Source organism: Phaseolus vulgaris, chromosome 2, assembly GCF_051622355.1.
Source record: "Phaseolus vulgaris cultivar YP4 chromosome 2, ASM5162235v1, whole genome shotgun sequence".
In the NCBI taxonomy this organism is placed as follows: Eukaryota; Viridiplantae; Streptophyta; class Magnoliopsida; order Fabales; family Fabaceae; genus Phaseolus; species Phaseolus vulgaris.
In genome coordinates, this window is record NC_143499.1 from 28948578 (window position 1) to 28968893 (window position 20316).

At 32.4% G+C, this 20316-nt stretch overlaps 2 protein-coding genes across 10 annotated transcripts; both read right to left on the minus strand.

Annotated features, from left to right (window-relative positions):
- Positions 1-453: 453 nt before the first annotated feature.
- On the minus strand, positions 454-11674 carry LOC137811273 (UDP-Glycosyltransferase superfamily protein). 6 transcript variants are annotated; one of them, XM_068612949.2, is made up of 19 exons: positions 11411-11674; positions 11042-11075; positions 10847-10916; positions 10638-10766; positions 9709-9913; positions 9128-9262; positions 8832-8936; positions 8561-8659; positions 6763-6892; positions 5438-5488; positions 5164-5274; positions 4279-4388; positions 3863-4031; positions 3272-3358; positions 2891-2962; positions 1908-2021; positions 1086-1147; positions 886-1000; positions 454-784 (listed from the first exon to the last, which is right to left on the minus strand). In XM_068612949.2, exons 1-19 carry the CDS (start codon positions 11503-11505, stop codon positions 665-667), a joined length of 2013 nt encoding a protein of 670 aa, XP_068469050.1. In that variant the 5' UTR covers positions 11506-11674; the 3' UTR covers positions 454-664. The 6 variants fall into 6 exon arrangements, 5 of the variants coding, with proteins under 5 accessions (XP_068469050.1, XP_090154636.1, XP_090154637.1 ...); XM_090298510.1 differs by having other exon boundaries at positions 9128-9230; positions 11411-11596; XM_090298511.1 differs by having other exon boundaries at positions 8561-8669; positions 11411-11592.
- A 1788-nt stretch (positions 11675-13462) lies between these two features.
- LOC137811275 (uncharacterized) lies at positions 13463-18964 on the minus strand. 4 transcript variants are annotated; one of them, XM_068612956.2, is made up of 10 exons: positions 18812-18964; positions 18279-18328; positions 17981-18177; positions 17509-17626; positions 16434-16511; positions 16222-16345; positions 15583-16121; positions 15338-15474; positions 14866-14952; positions 13463-13789 (listed from the first exon to the last, which is right to left on the minus strand). In XM_068612956.2, the coding sequence occupies exons 2-10, from the start codon at positions 18297-18299 to the stop codon at positions 13681-13683; spliced, it is 1410 nt and encodes a 469-aa protein (XP_068469057.1). In that variant the 5' UTR covers positions 18300-18328; positions 18812-18964; the 3' UTR covers positions 13463-13680. The 4 variants fall into 4 exon arrangements, with proteins under 4 accessions (XP_068469057.1, XP_068469056.1, XP_068469055.1 ...); XM_068612955.2 differs by having other exon boundaries at positions 16222-16348; XM_068612954.2 differs by having other exon boundaries at positions 18264-18328.
- Positions 18965-20316: the final 1352 nt, after the last annotated feature.

Sequence of the window (20316 nt, forward strand, 5' to 3'; positions counted from 1 at the left end):
TTTAAAGATAGACATCAAAATAAGTTATTTTAAAAAACTAAAAACAATTTGATAATTTTAATTTCAAAGTTATTTTTAAATTAAAAGTTGATTAATAAAATAATTTAAAATTGAAGTTATTTAAAAGTAATTGGCTCGGTTAATAGAGAAACGTATTTATATTAAAAATATTTTTTAATGATAACAAAAATACATAAAAAATCATAAAATATACTAACTTAAACATGCTAAAATTACATAATATTAATTACAGAATATCAAATATGTAAAACTTCTTATTATTTTAAACAATATGTTTGTAAGGTAAAATTTTTACTTAAATAGGATTTTATAATGTCATTATTTTAAAAAATATATAATACATCGTATAAAAATATCAGAAAATATATTGTCGTAATTAAAAGATTAAAAAATGAATTTTAAATAATAAAAAGCATTTATAATATTAAAATGTTTCCAAATTGCCTCTCAATTTATACGAAATAAAGATATATTTAACCCAGATTTTACTACTATGCCCCATGGGGGAATATTAATATTATGGTTCCATTCCAACCCTTTCATCATTCTCATTGTCAAATATTTTCTGTCTCTCCCTGTACCCTTATTCATTATTGACCTACAAAATATCCCAAAATACTAAACAAAAAATGTTACATGTACTTCACATATTCTTTATAGCGGAGTAAGCTGCAAAATGAAGATCGTAGCATTCACCATCCCATGATAAGTCATGTGCCATTGCTTGCATTATTTTTTGTTTCCATGTTGCAGTGCTAGTCCTCTACAGGCAAAGGAAAGCAATTTAATGGATCATAACTGCATCAATTGTTATTTTCTAGAAGTAATAAAACTTAATAAGGAGAAACCACTAAAACTTCATACAATTTCATCAACAGCAAGGCGGAGAGACATGTTTGAAAAGCTAGAGTTGATCAGTTTTGAGTACATAGTAGCCTCATGGTCTTGGTTTATGAAGTTCCTTTCAAAAGGTATCACCCTTGCACATAGATATAAATGAAATGAGTGTCAAACAAGAACAGAAAAAAAAAATTCATCTAGCACAAAATATGTTTATGGATTACCTGTTTGTGCTAGCATCAGAGGTAAGTGCTATTGGAGCTGCTCCATATCTTAATGCTATGAGCTACACATTCAGGTTACAAAAGATTGTACGATTCAGTTGATATATAACAATCTCCACCCTGAACCAATTTTGCTTAGATTGCATTATTTAATACCAGAATGCAAAATAACTTAACACAGTGAATGTTGATCGAATCAAAAGCCAACCATCAGAAAAGAAAGAAAACAAGACTTGCTTACTTTTTTTAGAAATGTTTTTTTTTTCACTTTTAATACAAATCTGTCACATGCTATTCAATTTATTTTCAATTGCAAAAGATTTGTACATGAAACAGAAGAAAAATTCTTTGAAATTTTAAAACTGTTTTCACTGTTTCTTGTACTATATTTAAAACCAAAAGGGTGATTTTTTGTAATTAAAAGTGAAACACAGGAAATAAAAACAAAAATAAACAAGTCCTTAGGTCTCACGGATTAAGCTTAGTTCTTGCCACTAAAGGAAAAGTCCATAAGATAATAGAAAAAACAGATTTTTCTCTGTAAAACAGTGATGTGTGTTACATTTCCCGCATAAAACAGCCAACAAAAGAGAGGGAGGAATGGATTTTCTGCATCTATACCAACCATCATGAATCTCCACAGTGGCTATATTTAGTTTTCAGGAAGACTACAAAACAAAGTCTTGTAGAAACTATAATTTATTTTAGAAACAAGCAACTTCCCAGTAGCTGGGCTAACAAATTTAACTCATACTGCTTGTTTTACTTGAGCTGCTACAGCAGTGGAGAAAAAATCACCACTAAAGAGGATGATGGTCTTACAGGGATTTCGTCAGTAGGATCAAGAAAAGATTGGCACAAGATGATGTCGGACCCAGCAAAGACTAAATGCAACAGAGCTTCATCATAAGTAGGCAAAAGTTTAAGATTATCATCCTGAAGATTTTGAAAGGAATAGCAAATCATTAGTAGCAGAAAAGGAAACAAATATTAGATGCCTAAGATGAAAGCTTTTATATATATAAAAAAAAAAGGAAACAAATATCGCTAACTCCATCACATAGATTATGAACAACAATAAATATGTTACTGAAACAATTTTCCTAAAATAATATCATCGCTCAATAAATGTATTACTTTTTTATGTTACAAATACAAACATCGATTTAATTTATTTGGGGGCAGATTAGGAATAAAATAACTAATTTTTCATTGAAAACCAGGAAATCTATCAATTTGAATTTTTTTTAAAAGCCAAAACAACAGTCATGTTGGGCCAAAGAAAAACTAAGGTTTCTAGAACATGGAAGTGTATCAACTGAGGAGAGAGAAAAGCATTTGAACATATACTTAAAATGAACAATTAAGATAATAACTAGTTAAAAAATTATTGACCATCTCTATAAGATTGTATAGCCAATATTAACTCCTCTCACCTCTCATGCTCTCACTAGATACATCTCTTTTAGAACGTACTGTCAAATAATGCAGCTTTATGACTAGATAACTTATATTGAAATGTTCACTCTGCTGAACAATGAGAAGAACAAGATATGCCCAGGCAGTTTGGTAAAAATGGAGTCAAAACTGCTAATACTAAACTCTTTGTCACAATAGCACATATAAAAGTTTTGGATGATCTACAAATATGAACAAATTATAATATATAAATGGATACAAACATTGCCTTATAAGTCGATTTTGTAAGAATAAGTTACGTTCAAACCCACTTTTGCAATAAAAAGCAAAATTAGTTATAAGGAATTATAAAAAATAAAAACAAGACAGTGTGGTGTGGGAACTACCTTGAGTTCCTCCCGAAGTGATTCAAGTGTCTGATTCAAGACTGATCTTTCACTGGTCCCCAAAAATATGAACTGCGAAGAATAATTATTCCAAACTGATTTAAACAACAAATTCTAAAACAAGAATTTTCCATAGCAAGATTTGTTTTATACAAGGTTGATTTGCGTAAGGTTTTATTAGATTATCTTCAGTATGAAAGCACAAGGCACAACCGAGATTATGTTTCTCCTGTAAGAAACAGACAAAAATTCATATGCATACTGCTATATTTGGAGCTTCCTTTTCAATACCAGTTACTGAGAAAGTCTTGAAAGCAATGAGACTGTACTTTTTTGAAAAAAAAAAACAAAGAAAAGTATAAACTCCACAGAGATGGCAACCTGGACATCATGTTGGTTAGCATTCAAGATAACTTCCTTCACCCTTTTCTCATCCAGGTCACATCCTTCCGGAATAATGCATCCAACCTGTTCAAAATTTAAATTATGAGCAGAAAAGTCAAGTAAAAACCAGTGGCATTGTATACCAGTTATACAAGTTAAAATTTTCGTCATATTGCTTTGGAAAATAAAACAGCCTTAACCAATAATTTCATCAAATGAAAATATATAAAAGTAAATAAACGAATAATTTCAATAAGAATGATGAAGAAATTTCCAAGCACAAGCAAAGGAAGGGACACAGGCAAAAGCTGTTCACTTTTTCCTTGGAAGTTTTATTGTTTTGGCTTTCTGATTTCATTCTCTTCATCTTGATGAAGTACTTCTTTTTAACAAAATAAGATATTTGCAGTTCACTTAACCCCAGTAGTATTTTAAATTTGTTAGTCATTAAGATTGCCTTGGAAATCTTTTAATCTTTATTACAGAGTTATCACATTCACATTGTTTGTACTATGTTACACTTTTTTCTCTTTGTATATATTTACAATGGCACACAAATAAATAAGAAGTAAGGGGTGACCCACTTACAAGAATACTAGAAGAATGTTCAGATAACCCCAGCTGCTGCAGCAATGAAACTTTGCAAACAGCTTTTCCATTTATATTTTCAGCATTGAAATTTTCTGGAAGAAAATAGTCTGTTGAAGGATCCCAAGTTGATTTGTTTAATCCATAAGGAGCAATGACCAACTTGTCCCTGCAACCAAATGTAATTTTCCTTGTTGAATACAAAGGGAAAGACAGAGGGCGGAAGCTTTAGAGTGGAAACACATTATCAAGCTAAACAAGGGGCACTACTTTTAAAAAACTAACTAATATATTTATCAGCCAGCCCATTTACTATGTTAACTATTTCAGGTTAATATTGATTTGCAAGGAAAGACAAAATAACACCTCATCAAACACAAAACAAGATTGAAAGTACGTTATGATAGCATACTTACCTATGATCATTTAAAGTAGGTTCCAGTTCATGACTCAGATTATGAACAATTATGTGCTTTGGATAGATAGACGACATTATTACAACTCTATTTGAATAGATAATTCCACCCTGCAAATTTGATAGAAGACTCAATGTTGTACACTCATGAGACAATACACAGTCTCGAAAAAGAAAAGAGAGACTGTGGCACAGCATATGTTATTCAATGAATAAATATTACAGTTTGAGGGATATAACACAAAAAATAAGTCAAGTGTTTACATGACTAACCTCCAAGAACAAACATTTATTCTATTCCATAAGATGGTCAGACAATAACTACTTGAAACTTTCACATTAAATGCTCAAATGACTAAGCAGCAGAGTTCATAAGCATCACAAGACATGCATGCACATTTTTCAATAGTATGAAAATGCAAGGCTCTCATTCTTCCAGCAGTGACCTAGGGGAAAATTTTCCTCTTGTTTTCCTTCTTCAATGCAAGGTAAATATTTGCTACCTAATTAAGAGTCTCAAATGGTAAATGTATAGCCTGATAAGGAGTTTCACAACAATTTTCAACAAGTAAATATAAATATAAATGTAAACTCGTGATTACAACCCCCTTCCCCAACTCCCAAAATTAGGAAGAATCGAATCCATGACTGCATATGTTGCTGAGATTTCATAAAAGCATTAGGTCACTGCTCACTATATACATATAAATAAATAAGGTTTCCTCTGAGACACATACTGAATGGTTATCTAAAATAACCAGTCTGGTCCAAGGGCTTCCTGAACACGTCTTCAAGAATAAGGGGAAAAATAAAATTAAAAAAGAAAGCTGCAATGGTTTTTCAATAAGTACGAGAAAAATAAAGAATACAAAAGTAAATAGCACACCTTTAAAATATTGACAAGTTGTGTGTTAGTGTTGTCTTGTAAACGATCAGGGCGATGAAGTTTTAAAGGATCAAGCCCGCATAAGGCCAATTTATCTGGTTGCTCAATACCCTACATAGACCGTACATTCAATCATTACAAGACTGACAAGACCAAATATAAACTCCATAACAAACGATATGTAATTTTTCATGAAAAATTCAGCTGGAAGAAATGTCAAGCTCAGAACTTCAACACAAAGTGCATATCTAAGAGGACAAGATCTGTGACTAGCCTGTGAATTGAAGCCATGGCATGTAAATAATATCTTGGTTCCTCCAAGTCCCTAAACAAAACAAATCATCAAGAATATTACAGAAGATCTTTTTTCTATGTAAAGAACCAGAAACAAAAGAATAAGTCTCAATGAAAAGATTATGCAACAAAGCAATATATTCTTCCGTAATTAAATCACTCTCATACATATCAACAAAATCTATGCAAAAACAAATTAAAAAGAGAACAATTTAAGTGCCATAAAGAGTAAAGACGGTTATAACACAAGACACTAAGTGCAGTTTCCAATCAGCCACAGGATAGAGAAAGTAGAGAGATGCTCTCCACTCCTCAATGGATGAAGAAAGGGATCACTGGAAACAAAACTAGAAAAATTTCCTCAGTGTTGAATTTTAAAAGGATCTACTACATTAATTATTTTCCTAAAACTCTGTCCTAATTTACAATAAATCACACAAATACTGTAGTTCAAAAAGAGAAAAACTATCTTATTCATTGGTCGAGTAATACAATGATGGTATAAATAGACAGAAGTGGTTAGAATCTGTCTAGCGAATTTGATTACAAAATAATTTAACTTGAAGCTAGGAGAAAATCAAGGATCAAAACAGATCAGAATCAGGGTACGAAAAGTGGTAGGCATGAGGTGAAAGGCTACCAGAAGCTGTTCATAGCACAATGAAGGTGTTCAAAGTTACAACGAAGGTGGTTGTAATAAATGCGTACAAAGCACAATTTTGAGATGGAAACAGCAGCTAACATTTTTAACACAGCAGCAATTTCCCAGTAATAGCAAGTTCAATCAGACAAGACTAGACAATTTCTGAATATTATTTACACTACAAAACTGTACAAGGCTCTTGATTTATAAAAATGTCCTAATAATACAGTAGCTAAAATTTGTCCTAATTTACAATAAATTATAACTAAAAATAATGTGGGACTATTACAATAAGATCTCCAAGGTAATGCCAAAAAAAGGTGAGGTGGAGACATTTGGGAAACCAAATAACAAGACCTTAAACTATCAATTGTCAAAATGAGGAGTTATTTGAAGCCATTAGAATCCATTTTCCCTTTCCTTGTTTATTCTCCACAAATCAAATGGTATAATCAATGTTTAAAGTTCGTGTTCCATTATTAGCTTGAGCAAAATAGCTTTCAGATGAATTTTTTTTCCCTCTTCTCTAGTGTGAATTATTGTTTCACCTTCTATCATTGTCAGTACTCTTGGCATCTTTTTTCTCATTAGTAGAGACTTTCAAATAAATAGAAAAGATTTGACAATCAAACTAACTAAAATTTGAAATTAAGAACAGACACCTGATTAACAAATATATCCCAGAAAAGGGGCCCAACTATGGCAGTCTCCCAATTATGAAGATGCAATACATCAGGCTGCTTCCCGCATTTTACCATATAATCCAATGATGCCCGACAAAAGTAGGAGAACCTGATGGCGAAGAAATCATATTAAGATTATTGACAATCAAGTACACCAGAGTAAAAAAAATGGTGTCACGTGCAATTATGTGTAGAATATAATATTCCCTAATTTTAATTGGGTGGGGTTATTTTTCTTAATTCCTCTCTTAGTATTGTGCACAAATTCATAGCTTAATATCTCCAGATTAGCATTTATTTAATCTGATTTTCATGGCTATACTTGTTATACCGACTGCTGTATATTTGCCATAAAAATAACATACAATTCAGTTCTCTTAGAAGTGAAAACTTAATTAGATCAGATTTTACTTTCCTGTCACCTATAACAGGAAACTAAGGTGCAGATGAGATAGTAACCACGAGAGTATCCTTCTTATTTATTTCTTTGAAGATAGTTTGAGTGCACAAAAAGTCAGTCATAATGGATTTCAAATTCTCCTTCTTTATCCTGGATAGGAAATTTTACAATTTGCAGGAAATTCAAAACATTGAATTTGAATTGCTTTTATTTCAAATTGTTTCATTTTTCAAATGTTTTTGTTTGCACATTCAAATTTATTAAATTTTATTTTTCTTGTTTGAATAGAGTATTTCAATTACTACCAAATACAAAAATTATCACCAAATAACACTGGTGACTTCAATCGAAAAACAATCCCTGCATCGACAGAAAATAATCACTATAAACTTCAATTGAAAAAAAAAATAGCTGAAATCCACTAAAAAATAGTCTTACCTACATTGATCTAGGAAACTCTAACAAACATCAACTGAGAAATAGCATTGACCTACATCAGTGGATAAATAATCTCAAGAATATCAACTGGAAAATAACCTCTACTAATGTCAACTAAAAAACCTTGACTTACATCGACCAAAAAATAGTTTGATTACATATATAAACCCTAGCTGACACTAGCCAAAAAATAAAATATCCTACTAGTGTTGATTGAGAAAATCCTAATTAACGTTGGTTGAAAAATATTTTTGACCTAGGTCTTAGTCGAAAAACATCTCTCACTCACATCAACATAAGAACACCATTGATTTGAACAAATAACACTTTTACTAACATCAATTGAGAAATCACACTGGTCTGTATGACAAAAAATAACCTTGAAAATAACTATAATCAACTTTAACCTAAAATAAACCTGTCAACGATGCGCCAACCTTGGTCGAGCCAAAGAAAGAATACGAAGAAAAGAGACATGATTTCAGAGAAGAAAGAGTATAAAGAATTTCAAATTCTTACTTTTTTTAGGTAGAATTTGAAATACTCTACTTTTAAGTAATCAAATTACTCATAAATTCCCAGAATTTCAATTTCTTTAAAAAATTCTTGTACAAACAATATATTTTGTCATAAAACTTTTTAAATTTTCTTTAAAAATGAATTACCCTCTAAAAATTATCCATCCAAACACTACTTAACTTCTATTCTTTTGAGCATTGCAATTTGTGACTTAATTCATATATGTTTTGTTGCAATTGTGAGCTTTCTAGTTTTGAATTTTCATTCTCAATTTATCAATTTCCCCATTAAACAAAAGCATTTCAAAATTATATGATTAGCTTCTTATATGAACTTCGAAGTGCAAGTTTTTTTATAGCTTTTAAACAATAACAAATGAAAACTAGATAAATCAATCATAACAAATATCATTTCACTCACCTTTCAAAATCATCTGGATAGCCATATATCATCTCACGGTTAAAAAATGATGAGAAGTACTTTGGCTCAATCAAAGTGACTCCAATGCCATAAACAACACTGTCACACACTAAGAGTAAGTATAGAATACATGAAAATCAGTAGCTTTTAAACAAGGAAAAAGATGTGAAATAGTATTTCGAATATACTTCATTAGAACCAGTAAAATTACTTGACATTCATTTTATATGGAGACTTGCAGTAAATAAATAGACAAAGAAGCCAAACTAACCCAGTCCAAATTCTATTTCCATGCAACTGACCATTAAAATATGAGTAAGCCTCTATATTAACTTCACGCAACCCTTGCACTTCATCTAGGTTTAAACTTGCATACCTACATGAAATTAGATACATCCAAATTAAGGAATTATAAACATCTAATTAGACTAATTTACCCATATAAAATAGACACCAAATGCTTACAGAGCACAAAATAGACTAAGAAGTTTCATGCTCATATTGATTGACAATTAATTGAAAGAATGACACAAATGACAAACAAATAAAGGAACATAAATATCTTACTTTGGCAATATAACCTCTACCAAATGACCCTTTCTTTGAAGTGCACGAGATATGCCGGTCACATATGAAGCTACCGATCCTCTAGGGACCATTGGTGTCATTTCTGTGCAAATGTGAACAATATGAAAACCACTCCTGAATGAAGTTGGTAGAATAAAAGACAATCAGATTTCAAAAAACTACATCTGAGACAGGAAAAGTGAAAAAAGAAAATAGTAACTAATTCTACTAGTCATTAGCCAAAAAAATAACTAACATGATAAAGATCCAGAACTATAGCATATAATTTCAGCAAAAACCTAGGCTGACTCGGTATCGTATTAATCATTACATGTTTTAGTGCTTATGCATTTACTAATTTTAAACACTCAGATATTTATGTCTCTCTACATGGTTAGTTACTTCTTTCAGTAAATTGAGTATGCTACAAGCTGTTTGCCACTACCACAGTAAAATAAAATTGCTGAGAATTTGAAATGTTTCCAGAAGTTTCGGTTGACACATAACGCAACAAAAATAGGATTACCCATTGACTGCTGTAAGTATGAAGGAGGAAATAATCAAAGGCAGGCAGGATTTACTTTTTGTGTCCATGCGAAAAGTGACGAAGTTCTCCTAGAAGTTCAGGATCTTTTTTGCGTGAGATGATATTAAAAACATCCGCCAGACTCACTTTGTGGTTAATCACCGAACTTCTTAATTCAGATGCTTCTCCAGGGCTAATCATGCTGCTAAGGACCATGGCATCTATCCGAAGCAGCAACTCTGAACAAGTTGATAGATTATCTGGGTTACAAAAATACAAACAGAAACATACAGTTCAATGAATTGTCGATAAATTGTATAAATAATAGATTTTTTATCATAGATTTGAAAAACAGTACTCAATTCAACAATGTTAACACAAATATCTGCAAGCCATTATGTTTAGTATTCAACTCCAAGCTGAGGACTTGAGTCTTATAATTAAGGGATTCTAGTGTGGGTTTACAAGGCCTTGGGCTCTCCAACTATGATGACTAGATTTTGGGGTGTGGTTCTCAAAAGGCTCTTACCATTTGGTATCATAGCCTCCCATTGCATCCCTTAGCTGCAAAGGAGCGGCACAGGTGGTCATTGGCATTGCACTAGAACTAATCAAAGGGAACTGGAATTTTGCCTGGACACCAGGACTGCAGAGCATGGTACGATGTAAGGAATCAATTGCTAGGTATGGGACTAGAGTCACACACTGAAAAAAATGGGAATTTCGAATGGGTTTATAAGATCTTGATTTTCCAACTACATTTAACTAAATTAGCCTACAGGATAGGAGGCAAAAACTAGTCCTTTAAGCAAAGGGAAGAAACCAAATGCAATCGAACATGTGTGTATGTGGAATCATGTTTCAGTAGTACGACAGAAGATAACCTAGAGGCTGCTAACAACAAATGACATTGCATTTATTTGACCAAAAATATGAATTATGAGGTATAAAAGCACGTGCTATATTTAAACCATCACCTTTTACCTTTACCAGCACCAGCCTGCTTTTCTGCTTCCAGTTTCTTAATCTTTTGTAGTAGCGAGTGCTTTTCTCTGCTTGTTTTCTCAAGTTCCTCAATGGCCCCAAGGCGTTGTTTATTCAAGAACAGTATGTCTACATAACGAAAAAATAAACCAGAAGTTATTTAACTCTCTTGTACAAAGCACAAGTATGAATAAGGTGAAAGAACTAACTCTGTTGAGCTTCTTTGAACGATTGCCAAATATTATCTTGTTTCACATTCTGGCCATCATTGGATATTGTCTAACATACAAAGGGGGGGAAAACATTAAGAACTAAGAAGGCAGTGAAACCCATGCGAAAAACAGAGAACGAAGAGTAAAAGGACATGTGAAAAACTCAACAATTTTGAAACAAAAGCAACATACCTGGGATATGTCCACATTTTTATTACCCTCTGACCTAAGATACAAATTCCTAAGTTAGTTTCCGACTAAACTCGTATATGAATCGGCTAACTCACAGGGGAAATATTTAAATTTAAATAAAAAAGAACTTTAAAGAATAAAAAATGTTACTTATATTCATGTAAGCCACTGACATATAAGTCATGCAAAGAGGTTAAGCAAGAATAATCCCTGAGATTAATTATATAAAATCATGAACTATCAGAGCAAAAGGGACAACTTTTTGGTCTCTGAGGCATCAAAGTTGGATTTTGAGGACACCCCACTAAGAATATAAATAGTAAAACATAAAAAATTGTGAAGACAGAGAGAGTGGAGTAAAAGTCTGACCTCAGACAAGAAGGAGGAGGAAATGCAATGGGTTTTGGCACGGAGGAGAGTGGAAGACGAGGAATCGCTGGATGGAAGAAAAACAATGTCCCCATATTCTGATGCGAGTTTGAGGATCAGAGATGGAGGCAATGAGTGATATTGCGAACCCACCCGTGTCCATGATGATGTAACTGTGTCTCATCCAAATCATTGTTGCATTTTGAAACTACAACCATAAACACTAGACAATTTGCCAACTAGGAAACACGTGTCCACTCATGTGCTGCCTGTGAATTTGATCACCCCTTAACATGTTGCTTAACGAAGTTAAAAAAAAAAATACTTAAATATACACCTCTGATCAATCAATTCATCAAGTCTGAACTAAACAGTAAAAGGGTACAGCATCACTTACCCTTTTTTCAATTTGCTATCATTAAGGTGGTGGTTTTAGATTAAAATAAAATAAAAAGTTTTTTTGTCAATTTTTTGGACAAGTTATTTATTACTGTATTAGTATTAATTATTTGTTTGGAATTAGGAAGTTGATTTGAGAGAATAAATTTGAAAAAAAAGTGTCAAAAATTAAGGTTGTTTGGATAAAGATAAATGATAAAAAAAGTTTATAAATATTTGTGAATGATTTAATAAATATAATAATTTTTAAAAAATTTAAAATAATATATATAATAATTAATTAATTTACATTATTATAAATTAATTTTTTACTAAATAAAATTTTATAATTAATTAATAATTTCAATTTTATTATTATTATTATTTATTTTTATTTACAATTTTTTAATTATTTATTATAGTTGTTATTTCATAAATTTATTATTTATTATTTATATTAATTATTATTTTTTATGTTTATTAATATTTTTTATTGTTTTAATAATTAATATTATTTTTTACATTATATTATATAATTAATTATATTTATTTTATTATAATATAAATATAAGTATTAATAAATTAATAATATACAAATATTAGCGTATTTAAATAAAGTATATATTCATAATTGATTATGAATATATATTTTATTATATCTAATTTTATTTTCTTTGCAAATCTTCGCATTTATTCAAAGAAAAAATACTGAAAATATTTTGCTTCGTTTTCTAATTTTAATTAATTTTTTATTTATTGAATTTCGTGCTTTCTTCAACATTCTTCTTTTGTTTAAAACAGAGCACTAAAGTATGATGATATTGTAACTAGACTTTTGTTTCGCTGACACATAAGAGATTTAGTCACTCGTGTTATGCTATTAAAAAAAATTCTATTTTAATATAATTAAATGGCTATAAGAATGATTTCCTACTGTATTATTTCAAAGAAGTTTTGCTATTCTATTTTTTAATGGGGATTAAACAAATTGGAATCATCCTTTCCTTTCTTATTTTTTTCTTTAATTCACGATAGACAGATAGAGCATATTATATAACATATTGTGTATGTATGTACTGACAAAAACAATATGTATGTATATAATTATTATTTAAATTTGAATACGCTTAATTTAAATTTAGTGTTACAATTAAATTTGAATTCCATACTCTCTGTTTGAACATTAATTTAATTGTTTTCAAATTCAACTAATCTGCGTAAAAACAGTTTAGGGCTTTCTCTGTTGTGGAATACTTGCATTGTGGCACGAATTAAATTAGGAAAATTGTGAAATTTTAAATCAAGAACAAATTAAATACGTGCTACTCTCATTTTAGAATATTTCTTTATGGTTTTTAATCCCCTTTGTTGTCTCTACAACATACTAAAATTTCGAATAATATAACCATTTGATTGTTGCTATTGATCAAGAGTGGTGTTTCACGAGTCAAAAACAAATTTAATTTCCCCATAAAGTTTTCGAACAAATTTCTTCATGCTTAATGTGATTCATTCTTTGACTTGGAGCTTTCCTTTCTAATTATGTTGCATCCGACATGCTAGGTTGATATCAAGACAAGTTGCCCTTTGTAATATAGTTTTAGCATATTCCCGAAATTGAACTCAAAACTCCTCTTTTTTTCTTGTCAACAATTGAATGGATTGACTACGGGATTTCTTTAGAAATGACTAACTGTAATTTGTATGATTAATATTATTAAAAAAAGAAATATACAGTTAGCATAATCCTTTGACAACATCACCTCCACATTTTTTTTTATTTAATGAACATGGATGCATTGGCTAAATGCAAATATAATGATAGAACAACAGCTTGGACGAAGGGAACCAAAATAAGGACATGGAATGGAATTTGATTTGATTGTAGAACGCTAGTGGCCAACCTTACGCCTCTTGGCCAATAGTCGTCTCCGCTCTCTTTCCTCTTCCTCTTCTATCAACCTAAGTTGCTCCTCATCCTCCTCTCTGGCGATTCTAGCACTGCGACACCATATTACACAAACTCAATAACCAGGAAAAAAAAAAACCTTTTTAAACCACAAATTTAACAAAATTCAAATAATTACATCACGGGCATCTATAAGGCAACAAAATAAAACTAAGAAAAGACGATTCTACGCAGCAGCAGATTATAAGAATCCTAACAAGTGGCTTCACAACATTGGTTATGAAACAAAAGTAAAAAGTATTCAATTAAAATATTTTATTAACCTGAGAACACAAAAACCATTCAATGTTTGTGCAAGGGAAATATTTGATAGAATGAAGTATTCCTTAATATTTAAGGCGGTATTCGTTGACAAATCCTAATTAATAATCATATAATTGACCCAATTTCTACTACTAACGAATGTATTGAATATTTTTGCATTCCCATTATTCTAACTACACTTTTTTCATTCCAGAATTTTTATTAGGTATACAAGGATTAAAGATACTTATAATTAGCATACACTTTACTGGGAAAAAAAAAAGCAACGACCAACAGAGAAAAAGTAAATGTGCATTCACCGATAAATAAATATATACGTGTTACACAATTATAGGCATAAATTAGTTTGAGAGAAGATTCATTTTTAGAAATAAATTGAAGATTGACTTTAATTCACGTTGAAATACAGTAAAATCAGAGTCATGCAGTACAAGTATGCATGCATGCAGGCAGGCAGGCAGGCAGGCAGCTAATTCAGCACAACATTTTATGTGGTTTGACGTTCATTGCCTAACACGACAGTTTTGGGAGAGAAGGAAAAGAGAGGATAAAAGATGCGGTTAGAGGTAATGAAATGAGCTGCGAATAAGAAGCTATCAAGAATAAAAAGAAAGGAATGGATTTTTCTGCTTTTGGATGGTGTTTGACATTGAAAATAAAGTTGCCTAGCTTATTGAGTAGAAAATTTAAATTCTTATGTTTGTGCTTCAGTTTTGACAACTCAAACACACCCCATACGTTTTTTATCATAAGGTTAGGTTGTTTAACTAAATAATCAAGTGAAAGTATGATTTGAATATGATAGCAAATATCCTACTTCAAATTTAAGCTTAGAGAAACCAACCTTCTCTTTTCCTCCTTCATGATTTCATCAAAGCCAACCTCCATACCATCATCGTCTTCATCATCGACAAATTTGTTGGGATTGTAACTGCAAAAAATGCAACAAAATGATTATCGACTATTCTACATCAACTGCCAACAACCAACTAAATCACCAATTCGCATTAGAGACATTGCACGATCATTCCCAAACAAGGTTTTTATTTAGTCAAACAGTATTCGGTATTAGCATTTAAACATTCCCAAGGATGAGTCAATAACAAGTCAAGATGAGGTGAATCTAAAAAAAATAAGACAAACTTGACTCTGCAACTTCCAACAATAACATTTTATAGCTATAGATCAGCGCCACATTTCCAATCTGGGTAAGTCCCCTCAGACAAACAATGGAAACATACATATTATGTAGCCTATAGAAATGATGACACAAGGTTACTAACATAGTAATATCTACATATAAATAGAAAGCTTACTTGAACATCGATCTGATCATTCTACTAACATCCATTTCATCCTCAATCTCGTCATCACATCGTTTCCTCACCTTATTCTTAGGATGGTGATCTTGCAAATTAGATCGCTTTGGAACTACGTTAAGTGGCTTATTTATCTGTCAAGCAAGTGAACATAAATATGTTGATAAGGAAAACTATGGAACAAATTCAAAGAAACAAAAATCCTTAACAGGATGAGTGTGAATATTTATATAACATTATACCTGAGCTTTGGTTGATGTCACTGGTTGTTTTGATATCATTTTAGGTTTATTTTGTTCTCTTAGGATGTTTCTTTGTTCCACACTCTGCTTTGGCAAAGACAAATGCAACTTTGAAGATAGTGGTTTCTGCACACCATTTACAGAGTGCAACTTTGAAGATAGTGGTTTCTGCACACCATTTACAGAGTGAAACTTTGAAGAAAGTGGCTTCTGTGCACCACTTACAGAATGCATCTTTGAGGAGAGTGGTTTATGCACACCATTTACAGGATTTTTTGCATCGGATAATGACTTATTCCCAGAGGTACTAATAGGCATTTTTAAAGGCCGGCCTGGTCCATTCCCACTGTTGTTACTAAGTTGTTTTCTAGAATCCACAGATGCCTTACTGTACTTATTGATAGAACTAATCTTATAATTGGACCCTGATTTAGGAGCCAAATGGCCAGGCCCAGTAACATGTTTTCGATTCTCATCACTGCCACGGACAATCTTGCCACCATTGACAGTCTTCCCAGCAACTTCACCTGACCGTTTCTCTTCAACAACAGAACAAACACTGTAAGTTTCCCCAATAACAGTATAACATGTTCTAGTCCCCCTAACACCACATAAAAACATAACCAAGCAATAAATTACCAGAATTATGTACAAGTGTTCTATGAGATGGGGGTTCTTTCTTAGGAGCAGGAAGCTCTACATCATCAGACAAAAGAAAAGAGTAATCTCTAGTAACCTTGAGTTTCTGGGCTTTAACCTGCTTCTGCTAAAGCACAACAATTCATCACTATCATTTCAGAAGATTGTAGCTTAAAAGCTACGAGAGAAGCTTTATACAATAGCCACAATACCTCACTGACTTTGGGTGGAATATTACGATGAACTGAAGAGTTCAATACACCATTAGATACTTTATTTGCGCTTTTGTTCTGCAGACAGAATTAATATCAGAAAGCTACAAAAAAGACATCAAAGAACACCTAGCTGCTACTTATTCCCAGTAATGAGAAAAACATGGAGCTAAAGGCATTAAGCAAACAAACATATATCACTACTACAATTTGAAGAATGCTAAAAAAATATACAGGACAAATTAGCAAAAAAAAAAGCTGAGTTTTGCATACACAGAAAGAAGCAGAGTATGCCAATTCTCAGACCATTTTCACACTTCACTGGTAACTTTTAAGGGAGTTCCACAATTGGATGTCAATCTCAAAAAACTTATCAACAGAGTTATAAATTTATACATCAAATTAAATAATACAAATTAAAATATGTATATATATATATATATGTGTATATATATATATAAACCATCAAAGCTGTTAGGAACTAAGAGGCTCATATATTAGACGTATACTGGAGAAGACATGTATTAGTCGTCGGTTAAGAGGGCAAGTGACAATCACAATTGTTACAGCGGTGATGAGTAGGGGCCTTTAAATAGAATTACATAGGAGAGTTAGGGGAATTAGGGAAATGTTCTATGAGAACTGTGTTTCAGTTGTTTGAAAGAACCTCTTTCCTTGGCAGAGCAATAAACTCTGTTTTTTTCCTTTTCATTCCCTCTCTTACTGTTTTCTTAGGACCCATCAAGAACTCATTTAGGCTTTCCTCTAATCATGTGATGGCAGGAAAGAGCAGGTAAGGAATCAAATGCTATATTTCAACGAAGCATTTTTTAGTGTTACTGTTTGTTTCCTTTTCTTTATTGGTTTAATTTTTTGTTACATTACTGAATGGGAAACAAGTGCAGTTGACATATGACCCCAAATAATCAATAGGCCAACGAATGAAATCACATTAAAAATACTTGACAATACAATAATCATAACAACTCAAAATGAAGATTGCTTGGGTAAATACAGAACTTCATAAAAAAATATTTAAAAAGGAATACAAAAATCAAAGGCACTGAATACATACAATGTTGGACGAGTTAGAAAGCCTAGATGATAAATGCTGGTTTTCTAGCAATGACTTGCTCTCTTGGATTACTCTCTGAGCAATAACTGGTTGAGAAGGGCCAAAGAAGGACCCATAACTGCAGCAACAAGAAGAAGATTGAAGACAATATTTTAAAAGTGCTCCTGTTTTTACAATGTTATCAATGTTCATCAAACTTAGTAAAATCACCAAGAAAAAAGCAAATTCATCAACTAAATGTCAGCATGCCCCAATGGAATTGCACACTATGGTAAGTGAAGGTTGCAAATGAATTTGGTAACACAAAAAATCGCACTATTTCAAAGCCTTCACATTTAAAGTGGTTTATGCAGCTTTAATCAGTATTAATATAGGATAATTTATTAGAATTGCAACTCATCAAAGCCTTTACATTTATGGTGGTTTATGCATTCATGACTATGTATATGCCAGAGATGATAGCAGTACTCACTTATCATTAGGAAGTTTATTCTTTCTGGTAGAATCTGAAAGGAAACTACTATTCTCCTTTTTCATCTGCTTTCTAATCGATTCTTTCAACTTCTGCCTTAGTTTGAGGTAATGTAGTTCTTCCTCTGTCGGCTTAGGAGGTTCTTCCTTATATTCGTACCCTCCCTCCAGTCCATCGTCCTCATAATCATCGTAATCCTGTGGTTCTTGAAGATTATTAGGAGGCAAAAAAGCTGCATAAAACAGTATGCACGCTGATTCAATAAATAGTGGGAATCTCAAACCTGAAAGTCACTTACATCTCTATCGTAGCCCCGCATTGCGGTTTCATGAAGAAGGTGAGATCCAACTGCAACAAAACAATTGGACATTAAATCATAGATTGAATGATTGAAGGAATTATCTCTCGGTACCAATGCAAATTGAGGTTAGGTTCGAAGCAGAAATGCTCAGCCACTGCAAGTGACAGTGTTAAAATTGGGATATAAAAACCAAAATGACCGACGCAGTACTCCAGCATCAAAATTTAGAGAAATTAGGGTTCCGGAAAAAAACAATTTGTCAGGACCTTAAAAACAAACAAAAAAAAATACTGGGTTGATTGTTCCCCCAAATTGGCACACACGAGGAGGATCAGCCGAAGGATATGAAAACTGACACAGTCAGAAAGACATGAACGAAAACAATTCTTTAAGTTGAAAAGAATTTGGGTGGGAGAGGGTAAGCAAAATAAGCATAAATTGAATTAGTGGAATAAAGAACAGAGGTTACGTATGTCAGAGAGGGGATTGAATGGTGAAAAGTTGAGAAAGAGAAAACAGAGAGAGCATACCTTGTTGTTGTGTGCAGTGTTGTGATAACTGTGAATTGGCGCAATATGCAGATGAAGATTTTGGAAGGGAGGGAAAGCAAGGGGAAGGTATTTTTCTTGGTCGTTCCAGAAATTTCTATTTCCCTCCACGCCCCCCTCAATCAAACCCAACCCAACCCACATCCAAGTATAAAAAGGCTACAGGTGTATTTGGGCCCATTCACGAAACGAAGGCTTCTTTTTCCTGTTCCCCTACAGTTTTCTTCCTGCACCCCCAAAATTTTCTAAATCTCAAAATTTGCCTTGATCTTTTATTTGGAAAAGGGCACCGTGGTTACCGGAAATTAGGATCTGGGAGTGTGCTATGGATTCATCAATCCGAAATTGATTCATTTCTTTTTTTTGGATGAGGGATGTTTTAGAAGCAAATCTTGCATAAATTATTGATTTTCGGATTGCTGAATCCAGAAGCCTAATTTTGTTACGGATTGGTGGATCCAGAATGCTTTTTTTTTAATTATGGATTTCTGAATCCAAAATGCATTTTTTTGTTACGGATTGGTGGACCCGAAATTTTACTGGAAGTTTCAATCTGAAATTTTACCGAATTTCATAATCCAAAATGCAAAAAGGTAAATACAATTCAAGTACATTTTGGTCTTTGCAAAACATGTGGGGGTGCAGGAAGAAAAATGTAGGAGAGCAAGAAGAAACTGCCCGAAACGAATTAGATCAATTTTCAAAAACACTATTTTACCATTTTTTTAAGTAACTTCCAGATTTTTTCCAGGATTCATAACTGTTTTTTGAAAAACGTCTAAAATTTTAAGAAAACATTTTTCAAAAAATAATCTGGAATAATTTTTTGAAACATATATAATACGTTTTGAAATATATTTTTCAGAATAAACTTTTAAGAATATATTTTGAAAAAAAAAAACTAAAATTAGAATAAAATATTTGGTCATTTAACCTATTTGATTTGAACTTTGATGATGGATGCAGAAAGAAACGCGAGAAATCATTTATTTATTGTTCCTGTCGGTTGACTCAAGTGCCTTCGTACGTCTCACGACACTCTCATGTCCGATTCTTTGTGCCTTCGTTCGTGCCTTTCTTTCAATCAAACACCTGAAATCACAAAGACAATGGGTGCCCTAGAGGTCGTTTGCACTCTAACGTTCAAGTCAATCTTAGGGTTAGGAAACATCAAAATTGTTAAGCGTAAAAGCTCTGTGTAAATTGTGTGTGAAGCGACACAAAAAAATAGCGTACCTTACTAGGTTTGTTACTACCCTTTATATAGTCTAGGGTTTCCACTGTTTCCATTACCCAAAATAGGTTCCCTGAAGGGTGGGCCCTAGCGCCGCTATTACCCACTCTTAGGGCAATCTAGCGCGTGAGGCTTCCTTACTGGAGTGCAACCTCTAACGGGAGAACCACCTAGGTACCACCTCGTGCACCTAGTCTCTGGGGTTACCCGTCCTGGGAGCCCCCTGCTCACGTGCAGTTTCATCCCTGGAACG